Genomic DNA, 20,560 nt, shown 5'->3' with positions numbered 1-20,560 from the left:
TAGCGTCAATAGCTCAACATGATCTTCCATGACTTAAATATCACGCATGTACAACATTATAAACAGAGCGACGTATGAGAAAATCTGTAATAATAAGCAATCTGCATGCTAGTAATGGAATGTGGAAGCAATAAAGAACATAGTACTAAGATGTGTTACCTGGGGGGCATTGATTTCATGTTGCTCTCTGGTTCCTCAAACACATTGGGGCAGGCGTCAGGGGTGACTGAAATGTAGGGCGCAGGAACAGATGTTGAGCGCAGATACCTCATCTCATCTTGAAAGAGGTTATCATCTTGGTAGCCCCCGAAGTTCTCAGTGTGTTGCCTGAGGGACGAGAGGAGAGTAGGAGAGACTCAAATCATTATCTAAGCACGTGTTAACTGTTTTCCTACCCATACAACCTGTTATTAACTAAACTGTTAGCTACCTAGCCAGTGTCTGAAGGTAGAGACAGCCCATTTTATTGGGGAGTTCGTCCGACACACCCTCCTTGAGGCTGGGCAGCAGCTGGGAGTGCAGGGGCCGGGGAGGGTGATGGCATAGCATGCTGGGCTCAGCAGCACTGCTGAGGGACAGCAGGAACAAAGCGTTTGCCCGGATCACCTGATGGGCCTCCATAGTTGGCAGCGCCCTCGGAGTCTTCACCTGCAGAGGTTTTTTCCTGGACTGCTTCACCTGGCAAAGAACACGCAGCTTGGTTTTGATTCAAGTCTAAGAAGTCAGTATGATGTAAAAAGAAAAAGCTGACAGTGCTTCAGGGACCCACAATACAGCACTAAAAGCCTGGCAGCAGCAGGCTACCTTTTCTCTGGCGGCAGTCTGTTTCTCTCTCAGGTATTTTTCCCGACAGCGATCACACACCAGGTACCAGGTGCTGCCTCCAATGCCTCCATCTCCACAGTTCCCAGCCCAACCACCACAGAAGTGGCCAATGCTGTTGTAGCCCTGGCCTCCAGCATAGCGGCCACAGCCTGCCACAGAAATACCAAAGAGGGATGTTTAAGGCACAAAGTACAGTTTGGAGTTAATTTAATGACTAATACCCTGATTCAAAATTACAAAACTGTAACCAGAACCTCCTTTATTCTTACCTGGGTGAGCCTGTCTCATATGGTAGGTGACAGGGTAAGGGTGAGATTCCCCACAAAGCTCACAGATGGTGTCTTTCTCTGGTCCACCCATGGCGAGCTGTGCCATCTCTCCAAACAGATTCCCTCTTGGACGCACCTCTGCCTTCTCCCTTTTCTTCTTCTCCTTCTTTGCCTTTTTACTGTCTTTCTCGTGTTCTTTCTTTTTTAGGATGGCACTGGACCCTGGGCTAGGAAAGATCATGTTCTGAGTTGCTGCTTTGATGGTGGCCATAGAGATGTCCTCCCAGAATGCCACCAGATGTTGTAACGTTAACGGTAAGATTGACTTTGCCCTCATGGAGGGATGAGAAGTCGTCTCATAAGAAGTGGCATCTCCCTTGCCGTCCTCGCACTTCTCAGGCAGTGGAGGTTCTTTCAGCATAGACAGCACCTTGTTTTTGTTGATGCTTCCCATTTTGGAGATGTCTGGCCCATGTGGAGCAATATTAAACATGTTAAGTGCAGAGGAAATCTCTAAGGAGTGGCGATTCTTTAACTTGCTCTCTTTCTCTTCAGAACCCTGTCCTCCCAGGGAGCTGCGAATGGGGGCGTGCTCTTTGGTTAAGTCTGGGTTGAACTTGAGGAAGGAAGAGCAGGCCATGGCATCATGGACAATACCTTCATGCCACAGGAATGCTGCAAAGACTGCTCGTGCACATTCAGCCACCGAGGGTGACATGGCCTGTTTGGCAGGCTCTGTGACCCTTGATGTACTCTCACCTTTAAACAGAGGCCCAGATTTATCCTTCTTAGGGCGTGTGTGTCGACTGGTTTTGCGGCTGACTTTGGGTGAGGAGCGGCTCTCTTGTTCCTCTTTGACGGGGGCTTTGCCAATGCTAAAGTGCACCTTGCATGATCCCTCTTCAGAATTACGGACCTCCACATTCTCATCATTGCCCTCCTCGTTGGAGAGGAGGGCACTAGAGGTGCACACCTCCACCACTTCACTGTGGAGATTCTCTTGGGTCACATGTGGCGAAGGAACACGGTTCTCTGCATTACTACAGATCACTCCTTTATTTGGATCTTTCGGGGACAGTTTAGGTTTGGGAGAGGTAGACCTGCCCCTAAGTGGCTCTGTAAGTGGAACCTTCTTCTTTCTAAGTGTGTCTGGGTCCAGAGTGTATGAATCTGATTTGGACCGCTCTCTGGGAGGGTCCAGCCGGGCTTTGGAGGAAGGGCTAACTTTAGGTGGTAGGTTTTTGTCGTGGTGGGTTGAGGAGGAGTGCTGGGAGGAGGTGCTGGAGGGACTAGACCTGCCTGAAGAGGATACTCCTTTTTGTTTGGGAGAGGAGGAGCGAGAGCCAGGGTTCGGGGACTCAGCACGCAGTCCTGGGGTTCTCCCATCTGCCTTTAGGGCCTGCAGAGTGTTGTGATTGGGCGAGTGAGAGCGGCTGTGAGAGTCCGACCTCAGCTTGGCTGTGTCTGACCGCAGGATGAGGGCTTCACTGGCTGAGAGTCCACCCTCTCCTGTCTTGACCCTGCTCTGCTCGGATGAGCGGCTTCCACGACTCTCCTGTTTGGGCGAGCGATTCTCCTGCCGGTGTTTGGAGGCTGGGGACATGGGCCGTGCACCGGGCATCAGGTTCCCCCGCTCACCTAAACGTTAATAATTCAAACACAGTTACACTACAAAAGAGGACCAAATCAGCAGTAAGAGTGTAACCATTTAACTCTAAACACAATACTCACAACGTGAGTGAAAAAAAAAAATGTATTGTCGAAAATAATGAGTTAAAATGAAATGAAGGGCAGAAAAGACAGACAACGTAAATCCCAAAGGTGAAAAATGTAATGCCTTGTAAAGCAAATGACAACAAGAGTGATGTATTTTTCTTAGAAGCAAACTTGTACTTTACTAGCTGGGTGCTTCTCCCACAGCTTTGTCTATTACTCTACCAGACTGATATGGATGAAGATAGCTTGTGGACCATGGAATAGCTGATGAAAGATGGATTCCAGCCCAGTCCTGGGACCTCGCCTTCTAATACTGGATCAATCCAGTTTTAACATTTAGTAGCCATTGGTCTAGTAACCACAAAGATCATTGAAGGTCCATCTATTTTTAAACTGAACTTTATAGTGCAACTTAGGTTTTTCCTCTTTATTATAATATTGTGTTTAGCCACGTCCGACTTTAGACCCCCAGTTTTGTAAGGTTGACACTAACCCAAGATGCCCAAAATGTTTTCACATATATTAGCAACGTTTCGGTCCTTGACCTTCATCAGGCAAATGGATATGCCTGATGAAGGTCAAGGACCGAAATGATAGAAACGTTGCTAATAAATGTTGCAATGCAAGTTAGACAGTGTACAGGAATTTATCTTTTCTACTTTTGGATAGTCATCCCACTCCTACGGCTCTGCCTCATGATATAGATGTGCGGAATTTCTGTATCTATTTAAAGCTAACATACAAAACCGTTTGTTCATCACAGAACAGACTGTGTTTTTTATTGAATTCCTACCCACCCTCTCTTCAGTCTGAGGGAGGCATGCATGCTGTGATTACCCACCCTTTTGCCTTAGAGCGACAGATGAGAGAGCAGTACCATGCCCAGCCACGGACACACTGCTTTTGTGCACACGCTCGCGAGAAGCAAGGCTGCGTGATGAACCATCTACAGCGGAAAACAGTGGAGCAGGTAAACGAACAAGGCATGGAATGCAAGGGAGCCACCACAGAGAGAAAGAAAGAAAGCACAGGCAATGGAGTCAAGTCTAGAGCTTGAAATAGAAAGAGGCAAAAGGACAACAAGGGATGGGAAGATCAACAGAGTTAGAGAAATTGATAGACATGAAGAAAGAAACACTTATGTAAGAGGAAAAAGAACAATTACAGAGCCACGGAGATGTTGTGCACATTCTTTAATAATTTGTGTTCTCAATTTAATATGTGTAATTAGCCTCCTCCCCTCTCGTAGAGGGCAACAAACACCTTTGGCGTGCAAAGACGAGAAATAATACATTTATGAAATGCTCAAGAGTCCTCAAGATCTAAGTCGTAACAGCAAAACAGTCTCTTGTTCTGTAAAATAGGTTTAAGGAATCTCAAAGATAACACAGTATTGTGTTTGACAGCCAAATTCCTCAGTATATCCACTCGTCTTAATCCAAGTTTAAAATAAAAGCCTATTCAATCCCAGTGATCCAAAGGTGAAGGGTACATGACAAGACTAACGGCATGAAAGTGATAAGTTATCTATATGTTATATTTAGAGCACAAATTATTCATTTATGACCACAAATTCGTTTTTTTTTCTCCAAGACACCTTCCGGGCTCCACAGGAAACAGACAACTAAGTAAAAAATAGATTACAAAAGGAGAGAGAAAGTAGCAACACAGAACAAAAGACGGACAGGAAGAAAGAGCTATACAGGCTGAAAAAGTTACAAATGCATATCTCTTGGATCCTAATGTAACATCGTCTCTTGTAGTGTAGTATTTGTACTTAAATTATCCAATGAAAGTACAAATTATTAGTAGTCGTTAAATGTAATAGTGTGACTAGGTTGAAATTTAGGAGGTTATTGTAGAATGAAAACAAATGACTATTTAGACTACTGTTGTTTACATTTGCAGGGGAGTCCTGGGCTGGTTGAGACAAAAAATGAAACAAGTTGTTAAAGGATGAAAATGCAGATCTGAAGTTAAAGCAGCAAGAAGATGATGAGGAAAAGAAGAAAAAGCTGGCTTAATAAGAGAGCAAGCAGAAAAATAAGCAACTCAGCTTACTACTTAGCAAATGGCAAAAATATACCTTTTAACAAGACGTTTAGTCTAGTATTTAAGTTTGAAATCTTGTTTTCAAAAACAAGTGAAAATACCTGTGAATGCATAATTTTTCAAGGCAGTGCCACCTGATTTGTTTTTTAGAAACAAGATTTAAACATTAAATAACAGACATGTTGGCTTGTCAAGGATATTTCTGCACTGTAGAACATAACTGCACTGTTATGTGTCACACATCACTCCTGCCCTCCTCAGAGAATCCATAAAGTAAAAGGAATACAAAACAAATCAGGAAAACAAAAAGCTGGGAGGAAAAGGATCAACACCTGTGCAAGCAAGCGCTGTCAGAAAGCAAGACAGACTTACTCAGAAGCTGTGGTTGTGGCTGAGACAGTTGGGAGGGGGATTGTCCAAACACAAATGGGCTGTGGACAAGGGAGGAGGAGGAGGGAGGAGGTTGGGCGGCTTGCTCAAATACGGAGGAGGAGGGAGCTGCTGAGAGGAAGGGCCCAGACTGAATGGAATTCAGTATGGCACTCAACCGGTCACCTGCAAACATGGAGACAGAGGATGGGGAAAAACTACAGCTTATGCTATGGTTTGTGGTTTCCAAGGGGGGTGAGGGTCATTCAGAGTTTATTTCCTACCAGTCATTCAGTCATCTCCCACAACGCAACAGATGTGAGAAATGGGAGGAGCTATTTTGAGCCTCCAGGGTTCCAGAAGTAAAAGTCCTATTTGTTTTCTGTATAGACAAGGCTGGAAGAATGGGTGTAGGAGCACTCCAAAAGCTTGAATTGGCATCCTAAAGATGAGCAACGGGGGTAGGAATCCTCTGGTCCGTATGATTAGTGGAAGTGTATGATTAAATAGTGAACTACAACTCCCAAGAAATATTTGGTAAGAAATGTTATAAAGCTTAAAATTATGTTGCTTGCACTGCTAATGGCGAGGTTTCTGCCTCTTAAAAGGACGTTTTTTTCTTGCTGCCGTCGCCAAGAACTTGCTCATTATGGTACTGTTGGGTCTCTGTAAATACTTTTATAAGGAGTACGGTCTAGACCTGCTCTGTTTGAAAAGTGTCCTGAGATGACTTCTGTTATAAAATGGAGCTTTACAGATAAAATTTAATTGAATTGAACTGAATTAAAGCAAAACAGCAACGTTTTAAAAACCTTTTACTTTCACTTTTTAGAAACCTGTGAAAGCATTAAGTTGTTTACAGTGATAAAGTGTGCTGAATTTGCTGCTGCTCTGATTTGCACCTCTAACTGGCTTCCTCTCCAAAGCAATGTCAGCTGAGGCTCATGGTTATTGTACTATTTACAGCCATTCGCCATACCAAACTTTACAGAAACTGTATTTTGGAAATAATTAAAACTTAAAGACTAACTTAAAATCACAATTAGTCAATTAGTTTAAAGAAAAGGGTATTTAGGAAATATCAGAAATGCTCCTTTTCCTCTCAGCAGCCTATAGGAGCTTGTCAGTCCCTGTGTTTGATTGGCTGTAGTCTTGCTCAGTGTGACCATCTGCTCTGCCTATGACACAACACTGACATAACTGCTTTATGCAAGATTTGATTGGCTGTATTGGGAGGTCTCCATCTACGTAGGCACGTACCTTCAATATTCCATCCAATTAATGCAAAACTAGGGGCCACCATCATTAAAACAAAAGATATCAAATATAATTCTTTCCCCTTTTGGTGTCTGAATTTTTTCTCAAAAGAGGACATAGTGGAAGTTATTTATAGAGCAGATATGTGTGCTGGACAGACCAAAACTAAATTCTATTTAATTTCAGTTGGACTTTAACAAAAACCTATAGGTCAACTATTGTTAATTATCTAGGAAACTCTGTTTCCATGTTGCGGAGCATTGACAACAGAAAACTTTCAAATGGGGTGTTTAAAAATACTTCCAGAACCAGCGGCTCCTCCCATTTCACAACTCTATTGGGGAAAGGATATAGAGAGGGAGGGGCAGAGAGGGGTCTCTTTTTATGTATGAATTAAAAAAATAATAAGCTTGTCCTCGTCAGCAGTTAAAAAAAAATGTGCCGGAAGAAAGTGAACCTTTCTCCATATACTGTGTAGTGAGCTGACACCGCATCAGTCATCATTCAAAAGTCTGTCACTGTATCTTGACACAACTGACTTGTTGTCAACCAGATTCAAAACCCAGTCACTATGTAGTTGTTGTGCAGACTGACACAGAGTCTGCAAGACACTTTTAAGTCTGGACTTTACATCCATTGCTATTCAATCAATTGTTGGAGCCAGAACTGGGAGGCTGCCTTGGTGAAGCTGAGCTGGGGAAATCAACCACCATGGCTGAATATTGAAGCAAGATCTGCTCAAAGAGCTTTGGCATAGGCTGGCATATTAAAGATGACCAGTCTGAAGGCGACCCATTTACAATGCTGCCTCACAGCATGATGGATCCATCACACAGGTGACTAGTGATTCAAACCTTCCATTAGATGGTTCAGCAGGGGTGATCACCTTGACCTAGAGTTGCAAATGCCTGCATCCTCCTAAGGGCTTGCACAAACATCCAACATGCTTGTGGTAGTTTGGTGTTTAGAGGGGTACCTAATCAGCAACATGTGCGTACCCCTGTAACACTGGCAATTTATGCATTGATGGTCATTTGGCATCAAAAAATCCTTGTGTAAATGCAACCAAAAAGTGTTTGAGACAGATTGCTACATGACTGCTCAAACTACCTCGCGAGGAAAAGCGCAAATGTTGAGAAGGGATAAACCCATCCATTTCTCCATGTCAAACACAAACTTTACTTCTCCCAAGTAACTACATCGATGAGCAGTCTCCGCAAGTCAGCACTTCCAGGGTCTTGCCTGTGTTAATGCCAGCCAAAGTGACAATGAAATTAGTGATCTTTCTCTTTGTCGTATTAAAGCAACAGAAACATCTGCAGTCTTACAGAAGGCTTAATAGCGTGTTAGCGTTCTTTGTAGCAAACAAATTCCGATGCATTTCCATCATCCTCCGGATAGGAGTAAGCCCTACACAGATTTGCATTTAGCGCAGTAAAAGAAAGTTAGGGGCAATCAAATTTGTGATCTGCCTAACAATATGTGGCCAACTGTAAAAACTGAATCTGGCCTTTACCCAGACACTTGTGACAAGTGTAAATTGAGCCTTTATTCTGCAGTCACAGTAAGCACTGTGATAGCAAGAGAGATATACCATCTGAATAACCATGGTCCTCTGATTAGCATGGCTAAGTGTCTCAACAGGTCAGCCTCCTTTTTCAAGCAGTGAGGAAGAGGTAAGCCGTTTGAAAGACAATTGACACAGCGTCAGCATGATATTCAGGCAGAAAGATACACAGACATATTTGGGGCCAGCCAATCTTGATGGTGGAGCAGAATTAATGAGTTAATTCAGGTGATGTTTTCAGTATTCAACCATATTTTTAAGAAAACAATGATTCTGTTCATGATCAAATGTTTTCTAAGAGACTAATTTAAAGGACCAGTGTGTAGAATTTAGTGGCATCTAGCGGTAAGTTTGCAGATAGGAACCAGCTGAACTGCCTCAGCCTTCCCTTCCAAGTGTCTAGAAGAAACAAGTGGCCACGAAACTCAAAAGGCCCTATCTAGAGCCAGCGTTTGGTTTGTCCGTTCTGGGCTACTGAACAAACATGCCAGTTCAACATAGTGACCTCTGTGGATATACAAGGCTTATGCTAAGCTAACGAAAACCACGATTCTTATTTTCAGGTCATTATACACTAATGAAAACATACTTATGAACATTATATTCCATTTCTGTCACCAGATCCCTCTTAAATACTACACACTGGCCCTTTAAGGAAACAAAGGGTCGAGGGTGAAATCACAGACACGTGTTCAGGGCCAGTTATCGGTGTTGGGCATGTACACAGTGCCCCAACTAAACGGACCCCACAGTAGTCCAAATGAACAAAAGCACACTGGCTGGCCCATGCACACAGACACAGGCACATGCCTGACATTGCAGAGATGTTAGGCATGGAATAACAAGAGAAGAGACAATAGAAAAGCATGCATAAAAAAAAGAGATGATAGATCAGTGACTGATGGCATCTGTGATTTTAAAGAGATTGACTGACCCATACTGGATCACATACACTTTGTGGGTGTGCTGTCATAAATTGTGGACATCAAGTGATTTGTAATTCCCTCTTACTTTGAATAAAAAAAGAAATTGGACTTACTAATGTGATATAGTTGCTCAACCAAAGATGATTCAAATGTCTACATTTCTACAACTAAAACCAGGTAATGAATCAAACAGTTTATGAGAAAAGTCTCAATTCAAAGCTTAGGAGAAGTCAAACAGAGTGTATATTAAGATAAAGCAGAGAATAATCAATACAAGGGTGCAGAGTGAAGTCAAGTGAAGAGGTGACATGTACAACAGCAATAGTAATAGATCTAACAATCTTTGAGTAAAGCCTGAGGACTCAAAAACCCCCTCAAATGTAAATGAGTGGATGTGTAAAGCAAAGTGATACGCAGCTTAATGATATGTTATTGATATGTTATTTTGTCTCTTACAACCTACTCTACACCAAGTCGACCTCACCTTTGTTGTTGGAGATGCCATAGTCAAAGCCCTGCGCTCCATTTGAAGTTGTGGCTCTGTTGAAGGCCTGCACAGAGAAAGGGCTGGGTGGTGGGGTATGGGCCCCGTGCTCAAGAAGTGCTTGTTCTATGAGATCAAATTAAATGATGTCATCTTAAAATCATCACATTTTTAGGTTCACAGATTTTCCCGAATGAGCGTGGCTTACCGTCATCGTGGCGGAGGTACTGATTTCCACCGCGGTCTCTGGCTAATGACCAGGCCTCTCCTTCATCACTCTCACAGAACTCCACTACACTGTTCTTATCCAGCTGTACCCACGTCCCCTCGGAGTTGACCACCTGATACACAAACAACACTCTTTATCCATACTCACACACACAGCACCATTCACACACTCTGTCAACCCTCAACTATATATAAAAAACAGTCATTCTCCATCAACCCCAGTCCATCCATGATATTACTGCACAGACAAAACCATGACACAAATTCTACTACAGTAGATCACTTACATGCAAACATTAAATTCATCTGATTGACACATACGAAATCCACAGCAGCAGATCACATTAATTTGATTTTGTGTACCAGCAGACACTGCAGGACAAAACTGATGTAGCTAAAATAAAAAAAACTTACTATAAGAAAGGGGTAGCTTATTGAAAGGTAAATGCATGAGGTTGTTTTGTCTCAATTCCCTGAAATATTATCATTTTGGAAAAACAGAGATAGACGGAAGTATTAGTATGTGCAGGCTGCACCTCTCAGATTGAGACAGGGCATTCCAGTACAGGCTCAGAGAGGAAACTATTGAACAGCATGACACACCACAGCAGCCAATGACAGGTCGTATCCAAAATAGGGGAGGCTCCACTCATCACCAGGCCAAAGACAATTTAGACAGTTCAAAGTACCAGGTTATTGACAGGATTGTTAAAAGCGCAAGAAAGATGCAGTCAAGGCACAGAAAAGCTCCAACATTTTGTGATCAGACTTCCACTGAGAAGTCTTGAGGCGGCTGAATATGACACCCTGAAACTGCAATGGATTTATAAAACTGAAATTAGTAAGTCAGGAAGCACGCGAAAATGTTGCAGCCACAGGAGTTGGTAAGACCTCAACAAGTGGAAAGATACAGAACACACACCCACACCCAGAAGCACCTGATGTATTCCAGTTAGAAAGACAGATTACATCCTTTACATTCAAAATTCAGTTTAGGAAAAAGAGGGAACTACTTTCTGAGAATTAAGGCCAAAATCTAAGAACATTAGCTACAATACATTACGTGATCTAAACAGACTGATTTATTCAAATCCTGCCACAAAAAACACATTGCATTATTTGGGGTGAGTGCGTACCTCGCCTATGGCCTTGACCTTGTTGCCAAGTACTAACATTCCAATGGGGATACCCCTAAGGTTTGGGCAGCTTCTGATGTTGTGACCAGAGGGGCCGGTCTTCACTACCTTATAAAGCCCCGGGCCGCCGCCCTGCCCTGCCCTGTTCTGCACCCGATTGGGGGCCTCGTGGGAAGGGCAGCTGCTCACCTCCTTTACGTTCTCCTCCGATTGGCCCCTGACCTCCTGCAAGAGGTAAGAGCATTGATTAGAGAGTACAGTAACTCAACAACAGGCTGCAAAAAAAAAAGATCAGGACAAGGTTCAGAATTTGAAGTCCTGAAATATTATTGTGAAAAGCCACTGTTAGAAGTGTAACAGGGAGTTAGTGTAAAAGTGCACGTATGCTTAGTATGAGGATTACGCCTTAATCAAAAATGGGCCGTAGTTTATTTCTCATATCGAGAAGTTAGGGTTAAGAGGCACCTGGACGTGCAGTGTAGTCTTCAAATACTTAAAGCAATAGACTTTTTGGGAATTATTTGCTTTCTTGCCCAAAGTTAAATGAGAAGATACCCCTCTCATACCTGTCCATTAAATATGAAACTCATCAAAAACAACCCTGAACAAAATCAACACTTTTGTTTTTGCCCCCATTCATCATGAGCTGAACTTAAAGATCTAAGACTTTCTCTATGTACACAAAAGGCCTATTTCTCTCAAATATTGTTCACAAATCTGTCAAAATCTGTGTTAGTGAGCACTTCTCCTTTGCCGAGATAATCCATCCACCTCACAGGTGTGGCATATCAAGATGCTGATCAGACAGCATGGGTATTGCAGGTGTGTGCCTTAGGCTGGCCACAATAAAAAGCCACTCGAAAATGTGCAGTTCTATCACACAGCACAATGCCACAGATGTCGCCGGTTTTGAGGGAGCGTGCAATTGGCATGCTGACCGCAGGAATGTCTACCAGAGCTGTTGCCCGTGAATTGAATGTTCATTTCTCTACCATAAGCCGTCTCCAAAGGCGTTTCAGAGAATTTGGCAGTACATCCAACCGGCCTCACAACTGCAGACCACATGTATCTTCACCTCCAAGATCGTCTGAGACCAGCCACCCGGACAGCTGCTGCAACAATCGGTTTGCATAACCAAAGAATTTCTGCACAGGAACCGTCTCAGGGAAGCTCATCTGCATGCTCTTCGTCCTCATCGGGGTCTCGACCTGACTGCAGTTAGTCATCGTAACCGACTTGAGTGGGCAAATGCTCACATTCGATGGCGTCTGGCACTTTGGAGAGGTGTTCTCTTCACGGATGAATCCCAGTTTTCACTGTACAGGGCAGATGGCAGACAGCGCGTATGTCGTTGTGTGGGTGAGCGGTTTGCTGATGTCAACGTTGTAGATCGAGTGGCCCATGGTGGCGGTGCTGTTATGGTATGGGCAGGCTTGTGTTATGGACAACGAACACAGGTGCATTTTAGTGATGGCATTTTGAATGCACAGAGATACCGTGACATCCCAGTGCATGGCCAGCATACTCACCGGGCATGTCACCCATTGAGCATGTTTGGGATGCTCTGGATCGCCGTATACGACAGCGTGTTCCAGGTCCTGCCAATATCCAGCAACTTCGCACAGCCATTGAAGAGGAGTGGACCAACATTCCACAGGCCACAATAAACAATCTGATCAACTCTATGCGGACCCCCCACCCCGATACAGTGAAACTGCACATTTTCGAGTTGCTTTTTATTGTGGCCAGCCTAAGGCACACCTGTGCAATACCCATGCTGTCTGATCAGCATCTCGATATGCCACACCTGTGAGGTGGATGGATTATCTCGGCAAAGGAGAAGTGCTCACTAACACAGATTTTGACAGATTTGTGAACAATGTTTGTGAGAAATAGGCCTTTTGTGTACATAGAGAAAGTCTTAGATCTTTGAGTTCAGCTCATGATGAATGGGGGCAAAAACAAAAGTGTTGCATTTATAATTTTGTTCAGTGTATTTTATTTAATCCATACAAGAACCTAAGATTAAAAATAGCAGTTTTACCAGGTTATGAGTGTGACTGTTTCTTGGCTGGGTGTTACACATTCTTTGAGTCTTTTTACACTTCAGTTGTGTTGATTACACAAACAAGATACAATGTGTAAATAAGTGAAGTGCAGAGGTGTTATAGAAGAAAGTCAGGCTAGCCGTTTGTTGTTATTTCCAGTCTCTATGCTATGCTAAGCTAAGCTAACCAACTGCTAGCTGTAGCTTTATATTTACAGGACAGATATGAGAGTGGTATTAATCTTGGGCAGAAACCTAAATAAGTGTCAAACTATTGCTTCAAACTTTGCTCGGCTCAGATGAGATAATCTTGTTTTCCAATTACAAGATATCACATGACATGAATAACTGAAAACCTATATAGACTTCCATCCTCAACCGCAGTAAGTTATATTCCAAAACTATATTTTTCCCCCAGATATTAAAAATGCATGTACTCATGTACTGTACATACACCTCAACAATTTCAATATGCTTGAATATCCAAGTACTCACAAAAGATATATAATGATACATATACAACATATGAAATCATCATTGCATTCAACATTTTAGTGATGCAGTTAAATGATCAATAGACAATGGACCTACTCAAATTAAGTAGAATGTCCACATATTTTCATACACTCTGAAGGGAAGCATGCTATAACACACAAGGACACAGGACTATATATCACAAGCCTTATAAACAAGACCTCATGCAACAGACTGGACATTAGTATCTTCAACCCCATGCAACATACAAGCTTGAATAGTAATTACTTTAAAAAATCCCAAATATGATCACTGCAGGATTCAATGACAGTAGCCGCTGACAATACTATACGTCACTGTATCGTCAAAATTAAACAAAACAGACAACCATGCAACTGTGGTTCAACCTCTTAGGCCTGATTGTAACACTGTGAGAAGACTACAAAGTCACAAGGGGTTCAAGAGGACAAAGTAACAAATAGATGATAAGCTATGGGGCAGTCAAGCTATTTGTCCCTCCTTCATACAACTCACCTGTGGCGGGAATATAGTTAAGGGAGTCCACGACAAAAAGCCGATATCCCTGACTCCTTGGCTAGCGTTAAAGACATTCTGAGCAACAGATCGTGAGACAGTCAAGAAACAGTAGACGACCCGAGAGAGGAGAGAAAACAGGATGGGGGAAGACGCTCATGTATTTTTTTGGAAGAAAAAAAATATTTTTTGGCTTGGCTCCTCTGGAATTTCCAGCATCAGAGGTTATATGAGAAGATGAAGAAGAAAGGACAGACTGACTGGTGTCAGACAGGCCAGTTAGTGAAGCAGAGATAAAAAAGGGGCCTTGAGGAAATGCAAATACAGGCAAAGCCTGTCAAATGTTTGAACACTTTACAATAAGTGTAGGATCAAATGCATACAAAAATACAAAACCCAGTTGCAGGGGCAGAAAAAGAATTGAAAGTTCACTCCAAACACCACAGGGTTATTATTTCCAAATCGACGACCAAATGAAAGACATATAAAGAAGAAACTTCCAAAAAAATTCCCCCTTTGGATGATGTGGTGTGTCATGCTGTTCAGACAGAGACCTTACATGGAAGCCTCCTAGCACTTAAAGCATCCCAATGCAAAGGTGGAATTGTAGAACAATAGAGGTACAATTTCCCATTGAAACTTTTTACAGACCAGTGATTGCTTCATGACAGAAAACCACCTGATCTTTTAGATACTTGCCCTGTTACTGCTATTTTCATGTCTTAAATAAAATCCAGTCACCATACTTTTGATTCAGTTGCATATGGCGGCGGTTTTTGTGGCATGGAGCAAAATGTGAGAGAAAGCCTTATTATCACATGCTGTGGTGTGCAAGTGTTTATGAATTGTGAGTGAGAGGCAATGAGGAAAAGAAGACTGAACAGTGCAGACTACCCAACTTTACCACAGGATGAAATTGCTCCTTTACTACCTTTTTCATTGTCTGTCAATTCCTGCATTGGGGTTCACTTGAATGCACTAAATATTACCTAGGCGTGTGAGCATTTACAAGCATTGTGTCCAACTAAATACACAATGGTCATGTCATGGTAAACCTTTTGCCTTCAAACATGAGTTAATGCATGCACACTCGCAGCTGCTGTTCCTTTGCACTGTCTGTTAGTGAACGTTTCATATGTTGCTCAAATAGATGTGTCATGCAAGAGAACAGACCAACAATTATACTCTGATGAAATCCTCAATTTTCCATGCTTCAAGTACATTTGGGGAGTGGGTGCTAAACACTACAGTCCTTGAAAAACCATTACTGTTAAACAAGAAAGATGATCTGTCAGCTTTTCCCCAAATGAACAGCACAGGAGCCTCTGTCATTATTAAACTGAGACAGATTGCTCAACAGGCCTTCTTCTACTTACGTCGGCTGGGACCAATAGGCTCCTGCCCAGGTGCTGGTTAAAAGAGAGGCACCAGGCTTCAGTGTACCCATTCATGCTGGGAACATACTTCTTTACTGTTTCATCATTGAGCCTGAGCCACACACCATCATCATTGTGGATCTACAGGAAAACAAGCAACAGAACAGAGCCATGCCGTCCCGTTACTATGGAAACAGGATGGGCAGCACTCTCCCACACACATACACACACCAACACTTCTGAGGCTGCAGGAAAGTCTCAAGTCCAATTAGAGGTTACAGCACAAAGTAAGACATATAGAAAATGTCTCCAGTGTTGTCACTAAAAGGGTGGGAGTGCAGATATTGTTTTGGACTGGCCAATATACTAAATATGTGTTGCATTATAGTACAACCATTATGTATGTGCTTTGAGTGCTACAATTTTAATTTTGGATTTAAATGCATCACATCCTTTTGATTTATGGTGCAGGCGTTCAAGCCTTTCGGGTAGCCTCAGAGTGCCTTGCAAGAGTATGAAGCAAAATAAAGTAAGTGCAACCAATTTTTAAGCTTTGAAAGAAAGTAGTTATTATTCAGAGAGGTAATAACACATAATACATAGAAGCCATCAAAGAGTACTCAAAACTACTTAAAACTATTGAACTCGACATAAGATTAGGATTACGATACTTGTGATTGTATCCTTACTGATTTAAAGAAGAGACAGGAAATAGAATAAAAGTGGATAGTGCTCCCGCTAGTAAACTTGTAAAGCATAACTTATATTCTGCCTGGTCTAGAGTCAATTACCTCGTCAATGAAAGTGATGGTGCCATTGACATGCACTATGCCTATCTGTTCACTCTGCAGGGAGGGGTGACTACGCACACGCAGGCCTGCGCTGTCCTTGGACACAAATTTGCGGACCTGAGAGAAGCAGAGGGGAGATGGAGACCGTGAGCGGCAGGAGCAAAGAATAGAAAGAAAAAAAAAAAGACAAGTGCAGCAGGAGGAGAAAGAAGAGGAAGCAGGACAAGTTGACAGTGGGAGATTGCATGCGTTAACCCACACAGAGCCTGCTTCCAAGTACACGCATAGAAACGGCGAAAGATGAGGAAACTTTAGCTCTATTTTCAGTAGCACCGGTTGGATGGAAGTTAGTCTTGCTTTCCCCAGCTACATTTATACTGGTGGAAGCAATATACACAGTGCTGATTTAAGGCACATTATGTTTGCTTGTTTCCCCATTATAGATTGCAAAATCAAAATACCACAAGTTTCACAAAATGATGATGATCCCCATTATGGCCCCAATATCAGTTTCATGCACTATCTGCATTGTAAGTACTTTTCAATCACTGTATTGCTTACTTTTTTACAACATGATTGAGAAAGAGGAAAACTTTTTTTTTTTATTTATTTATTTTTTTTAAATATGAGTAAATAAAATAAAAGACTCGATAAAGTGATATTATGTATTATGCAGTTTCTTATTTGTGCATTCAACAAAGTAAAGCCACATCACACTGGAGTCCTCTTTTATATAATCTGTTGAATATAAAGGAGGTCCAAGCCTGGTAGCCCCAGTTTAGTCTGCCAAGTCCTGATAAAAATATCTGCCCCTCTTTGCCTCGCCAAATGTCTGAATGTGTTCACGCTTATTTTGGATCCCCATCATCTTGCACAGGACTAATAGCTTACAATGAAATTTGTGTCCACTGCTTTCTATTGACCAGCATTTGTTTTGTTTGTCAGAACCACAAACCAAAACAAGGAGGCAATAACAGCTAAAGGTTGCAGAGTGAGAGTGACAATCCTTACAACCCTTTCACATTACAGGGAGTTCCTATCAAAATATTGCTTAATGTGGGTTGTAGGGTTTAATTACAAATTGGTGTTCACAGGTAAACAAGACAGGACAAATTGCTTCTGGTCTCTATTGAGTTGTATTTTATGGGTGATTGCAAGCACACATGCAGTTCACAGGTGTGTTTATGAGCATGTTCATGCCCCTGTTGGTTGCTCAAAAGAAAACGCTCACCTTGCTAGGCTGAGGTTCAGCCTTTGGTTTGACCATCTGAGTGCCAGGTGGTATCATTCCTTTGGGAGGGTCTTTGACTTCTACCTCCAAACCAGCATCTAAAAGGAAAGACCATTTACAGCTCAGCATTGCAAAAGACGGCAGTTCACAGCCCTTTCTGAAGGCCTTTACGTTTATATTAATTCATCAATATGAATAGCAGCTGCATTACGTTATGTCACATGGTGGGGGTTGGGGAGTTGGTGATGGTTTAAAATAACATACCTATTTCAATGCCGTCAATCGTGACATGGATTGTATAGAGGCCTACTGCTCCTGGAGTCCAGTTGGCGCTGTAGGTTCCATCAGTGTTGGCACGAATCAGCATGTTCTCACTGGGTCTGTGTGGGAAATGATCAATAAGTAGATTGCATCTCACTGGAAAATGGGTTTGGCTTTTTGCATTACCTCACATACCTTTTTGGGGTGGGGGAAGCAAAGCGCAGCTCTTCAAATGAGTAGTTTTCATATGCCTAAAAAAGACAGAACACAAGTATGAACAACAAAAAACACTCAAATACAGCGCAAATTTAACAACTACAGAAAAAGTAACCATTTTGAGGTTACTTATTAACAGATCTATAACATGTATCTCTCATTGAATCTATTCTATGAATCTATGAATTATGTTTCTTCATGTATTATTGTGCCAGATTTCATTACTATACTGTCAATAAACTTTAATTTTGTTTTGCTTCCTCAAGTAAAATAACTGTTTTTCAGCCATTCTGATCTCCATGTCTTTATTTAACAATTTACTCTTATATTTGTCTTTTCCTGAGAAATTCAAATCATTCTACTTTACCTTATCGTCTACACCATCTAAACTGCTATTACTTGTATTTCCTATAGGGGCCACAGGTTGGCATGCAGACAACGGATCTCATAACAGCTCCCCCTTGTGGAGCATCTGCAACCTTTTAAATGTAAACAAGTGAGTTTGTGAGTGATTTCTGAGCCAGTTACATGAGGCTGACCTTCATCATGGTAATAGCAATGTATCGGGCCTCTTTCACAATCATGGGCTCGTACGTGGCCTCCAGCTTGGGCATTGGCAAACCTCCAAAGGTTAAGTCGGGGCCAGAAGACGAAGGTGAAGAGCTTCCAGGTAGCCGCTGCAGCTTCTTCACATTTTCAGGCTGCATTGACTTCTTCTGTGAAACAGGAACGGCCTTCACCTCCACCTGGACATTTAAGAGATAGCAAACACAAGTCACGTCAACTATTTTGTAGATTTGTCACTGCAGTGAGAATTATTCTGTCTGTCGGAATTCTTTCAAATATTTTTCTCTTGGAAGCACAAAAGCCAAACCAATCATCCTGACCTTCATGTTAGGAACATGCACCACATCTCCATACTGGTCTTTGGTTTGTACGACCACGGTAGCCGGCCATCCACAGCGTATATCATCTTTGTTCAGGATCAGAGATGTTTTCTGGGGGTCTGCATAAGAATCTGGCTGCAACCACCTGGATGGAAAAAAGGACAAATGGGAGAGAGACAGGGTAATACATTAATTATTTGTAATGAAGGAATCTTTAATTGCAAGGGTAAAGCTAATATCCATTTACAACCAACACATATTTCAAAATAGAAAATACATATTTTGCTAACTTTTTTTTTTGCTATCTAACTAGACAGTGCAGGCTGGCTGCCTTTACAAACATTTACCTGGCCAGACGTCCTCCACTTGAGTTCTGTACACAGGTGATGAAGTCCTCAAGGAAAGAGTGCTCATTGGTTTGGAGGTGCAGCGGCAGATTTCCCTCCAGGGCCTCCAAGATGGTGGGGGAGTGAGACAAGGCCAGACCCTTCCCCAGAATCCCTGAGTGGGTCTTGCACACCTGGTGAAGGTCAAAGGTAATAAGAATCAAGGAAGGAAGAGTGTTGAGGAGGTGTAAAATCATTTTAGTGAGACCACAATAAGTCTGAAAGAACGTCTCTGAGATTAAGAAATGACTCACCTGAAGAGAGGCTTCCTCAAGAATCTCAAGATCCTCCTCCAATTCATTACCTCAAATTAAAAAAATTACATAGAATAGAATAAATATATAGAATATTATAGATAGAATAACAGATATATGATTTACTCAAAGAGGTTATACAATATGAATTGGCTCCCAGCAGTCACAGGTTATTGAACAGCAATAGTAAATTCCCCATACCTATAGGGAGGGCCAGATCTTTCTTCATCAGAGCTGCAGCACACACACTGCCCAGGTAGGCTAACTCTTTCTCCAGCAGGATGGTACCCTGAAATGTCCATAAGTCAGAAAGGTATTGTATACATTCAAAATTTTTCTGTCTGAACCGATGCACAAACATTTTACAGACACAAACACCCATTGTACAAAAAGATGGAAGGCCAGCCTACTTCATAACTGACAGAGGAATATACAAGCATGTCTGTACCTCATCAGGACCAGGGTTGAACTCATATCCCACAGCCACACACTTGAAGCCATAAAAACAAGCCTTCTCATCTTTGACGTAGTCGGAGGCTGTTTCCAGTGAGAACAGAACTTCATTTCCTGAAAGTAGAGAGGACAGAAAAAAAAAAAAAAAAAATGAAAAGAGAGACAGGTGGGCAGTTGTGTGGGTAATCACTGGTAAACGAATGACTGCTTGCTGTGGCAGGTGGCTCAGTGAAGCATGATTAAAGAGATTAAAGCACATATGAGAACAATTAAACTCAATGAACTACAACTGGGTTGCAAGAATAACTGTTGTGTTTAGAACGGTGCTTAATCACTCCTTATTGATGCTACATCATACTATACATTTCACTATGAACTTAAGAGTACTATAGAGCCTAAGAGGAAATGCTACTGCCTTACAGGCTATGGTTATTTATTTTACTGTTAATTTGTATAAAATCATGTATAGAAATTTGTAAATGAGTTATCATGCCTGTTGGAACTTTGGTATTTATGGCAATTCTGTTACTATCAAAACTCATAAAGCTCTAATTCATAACTTTTGATGAATGTTCAACCGCTCTGCCTCTTTTACCTGGCAGCACTAGGACGGTGGTTGGCCAGCCCGTGGAGCCCGAGAACTTCTTGAGCTCAGTCCAGGTGTTGATGGTATCATGGATTAAAGGTTTGCCCCCCAGGCTGGACAGGTGGAGGGTACGGCTGGGGATGAGCAGGCGCAGTACATCCTCTGGCTGTGCAGTGCCACACTGTGGATCAAACTCAATAGTGGTCCAGCGGACACAGTCTGGGAATGATACCTG

The 20,560-nt window shown here is 42.3% G+C and overlaps 1 protein-coding gene across 19 annotated transcripts in view; it reads right to left on the bottom strand.

Annotated features, from left to right (window-relative positions):
• Positions 1-20,560, bottom strand: part of mycbp2 (MYC binding protein 2) — a 62,425-nt gene that overhangs the window by 9,412 nt on the left and 32,453 nt on the right. For 4 of the 19 annotated variants that reach the window (XM_051404596.1, XM_051404600.1, XM_051404597.1 and 1 more), the window contains 22 exons: positions 20,335-20,557; positions 19,735-19,853; positions 19,488-19,575; positions 19,287-19,336; positions 18,994-19,166; positions 18,647-18,791; positions 18,299-18,505; positions 17,739-17,794; positions 17,547-17,662; positions 17,283-17,380; positions 16,052-16,168; positions 15,261-15,401; positions 13,885-13,962; positions 10,830-11,054; positions 9,674-9,806; positions 9,466-9,591; positions 5,235-5,417; positions 3,652-3,756; positions 1,095-2,732; positions 805-974; positions 431-678; positions 160-327 (listed from right to left, as the gene is read on the bottom strand). In XM_051404596.1, the coding sequence (XP_051260556.1) occupies positions 160-327; positions 431-678; positions 805-974; positions 1,095-2,732; positions 3,652-3,756; positions 5,235-5,417; positions 9,466-9,591; positions 9,674-9,806; positions 10,830-11,054; positions 13,885-13,962; positions 15,261-15,401; positions 16,052-16,168; positions 17,283-17,380; positions 17,547-17,662; positions 17,739-17,794; positions 18,299-18,505; positions 18,647-18,791; positions 18,994-19,166; positions 19,287-19,336; positions 19,488-19,575; positions 19,735-19,853; positions 20,335-20,557 (4,607 nt within the window). The remainder of the gene's footprint in view (positions 1-159; positions 328-430; positions 679-804; positions 975-1,094; positions 2,733-3,651; positions 3,757-5,234; positions 5,418-9,465; positions 9,592-9,673; positions 9,807-10,829; positions 11,055-13,884; positions 13,963-15,260; positions 15,402-16,051; positions 16,169-17,282; positions 17,381-17,546; positions 17,663-17,738; positions 17,795-18,298; positions 18,506-18,646; positions 18,792-18,993; positions 19,167-19,286; positions 19,337-19,487; positions 19,576-19,734; positions 19,854-20,334; positions 20,558-20,560) is intronic. The other 15 variants (XM_051404601.1, XM_051404606.1, XM_051404599.1 and 12 more) reach the window with 15 other exon arrangements.

Source organism: Dicentrarchus labrax, unplaced genomic scaffold (genome assembly GCF_905237075.1).
Source record: "Dicentrarchus labrax unplaced genomic scaffold, dlabrax2021, whole genome shotgun sequence".
Lineage (NCBI taxonomy): Eukaryota > Metazoa > Chordata > Actinopteri > Moronidae > Dicentrarchus > Dicentrarchus labrax.
This window is presented reverse-complemented; position numbering and strand designations above follow the sequence as displayed.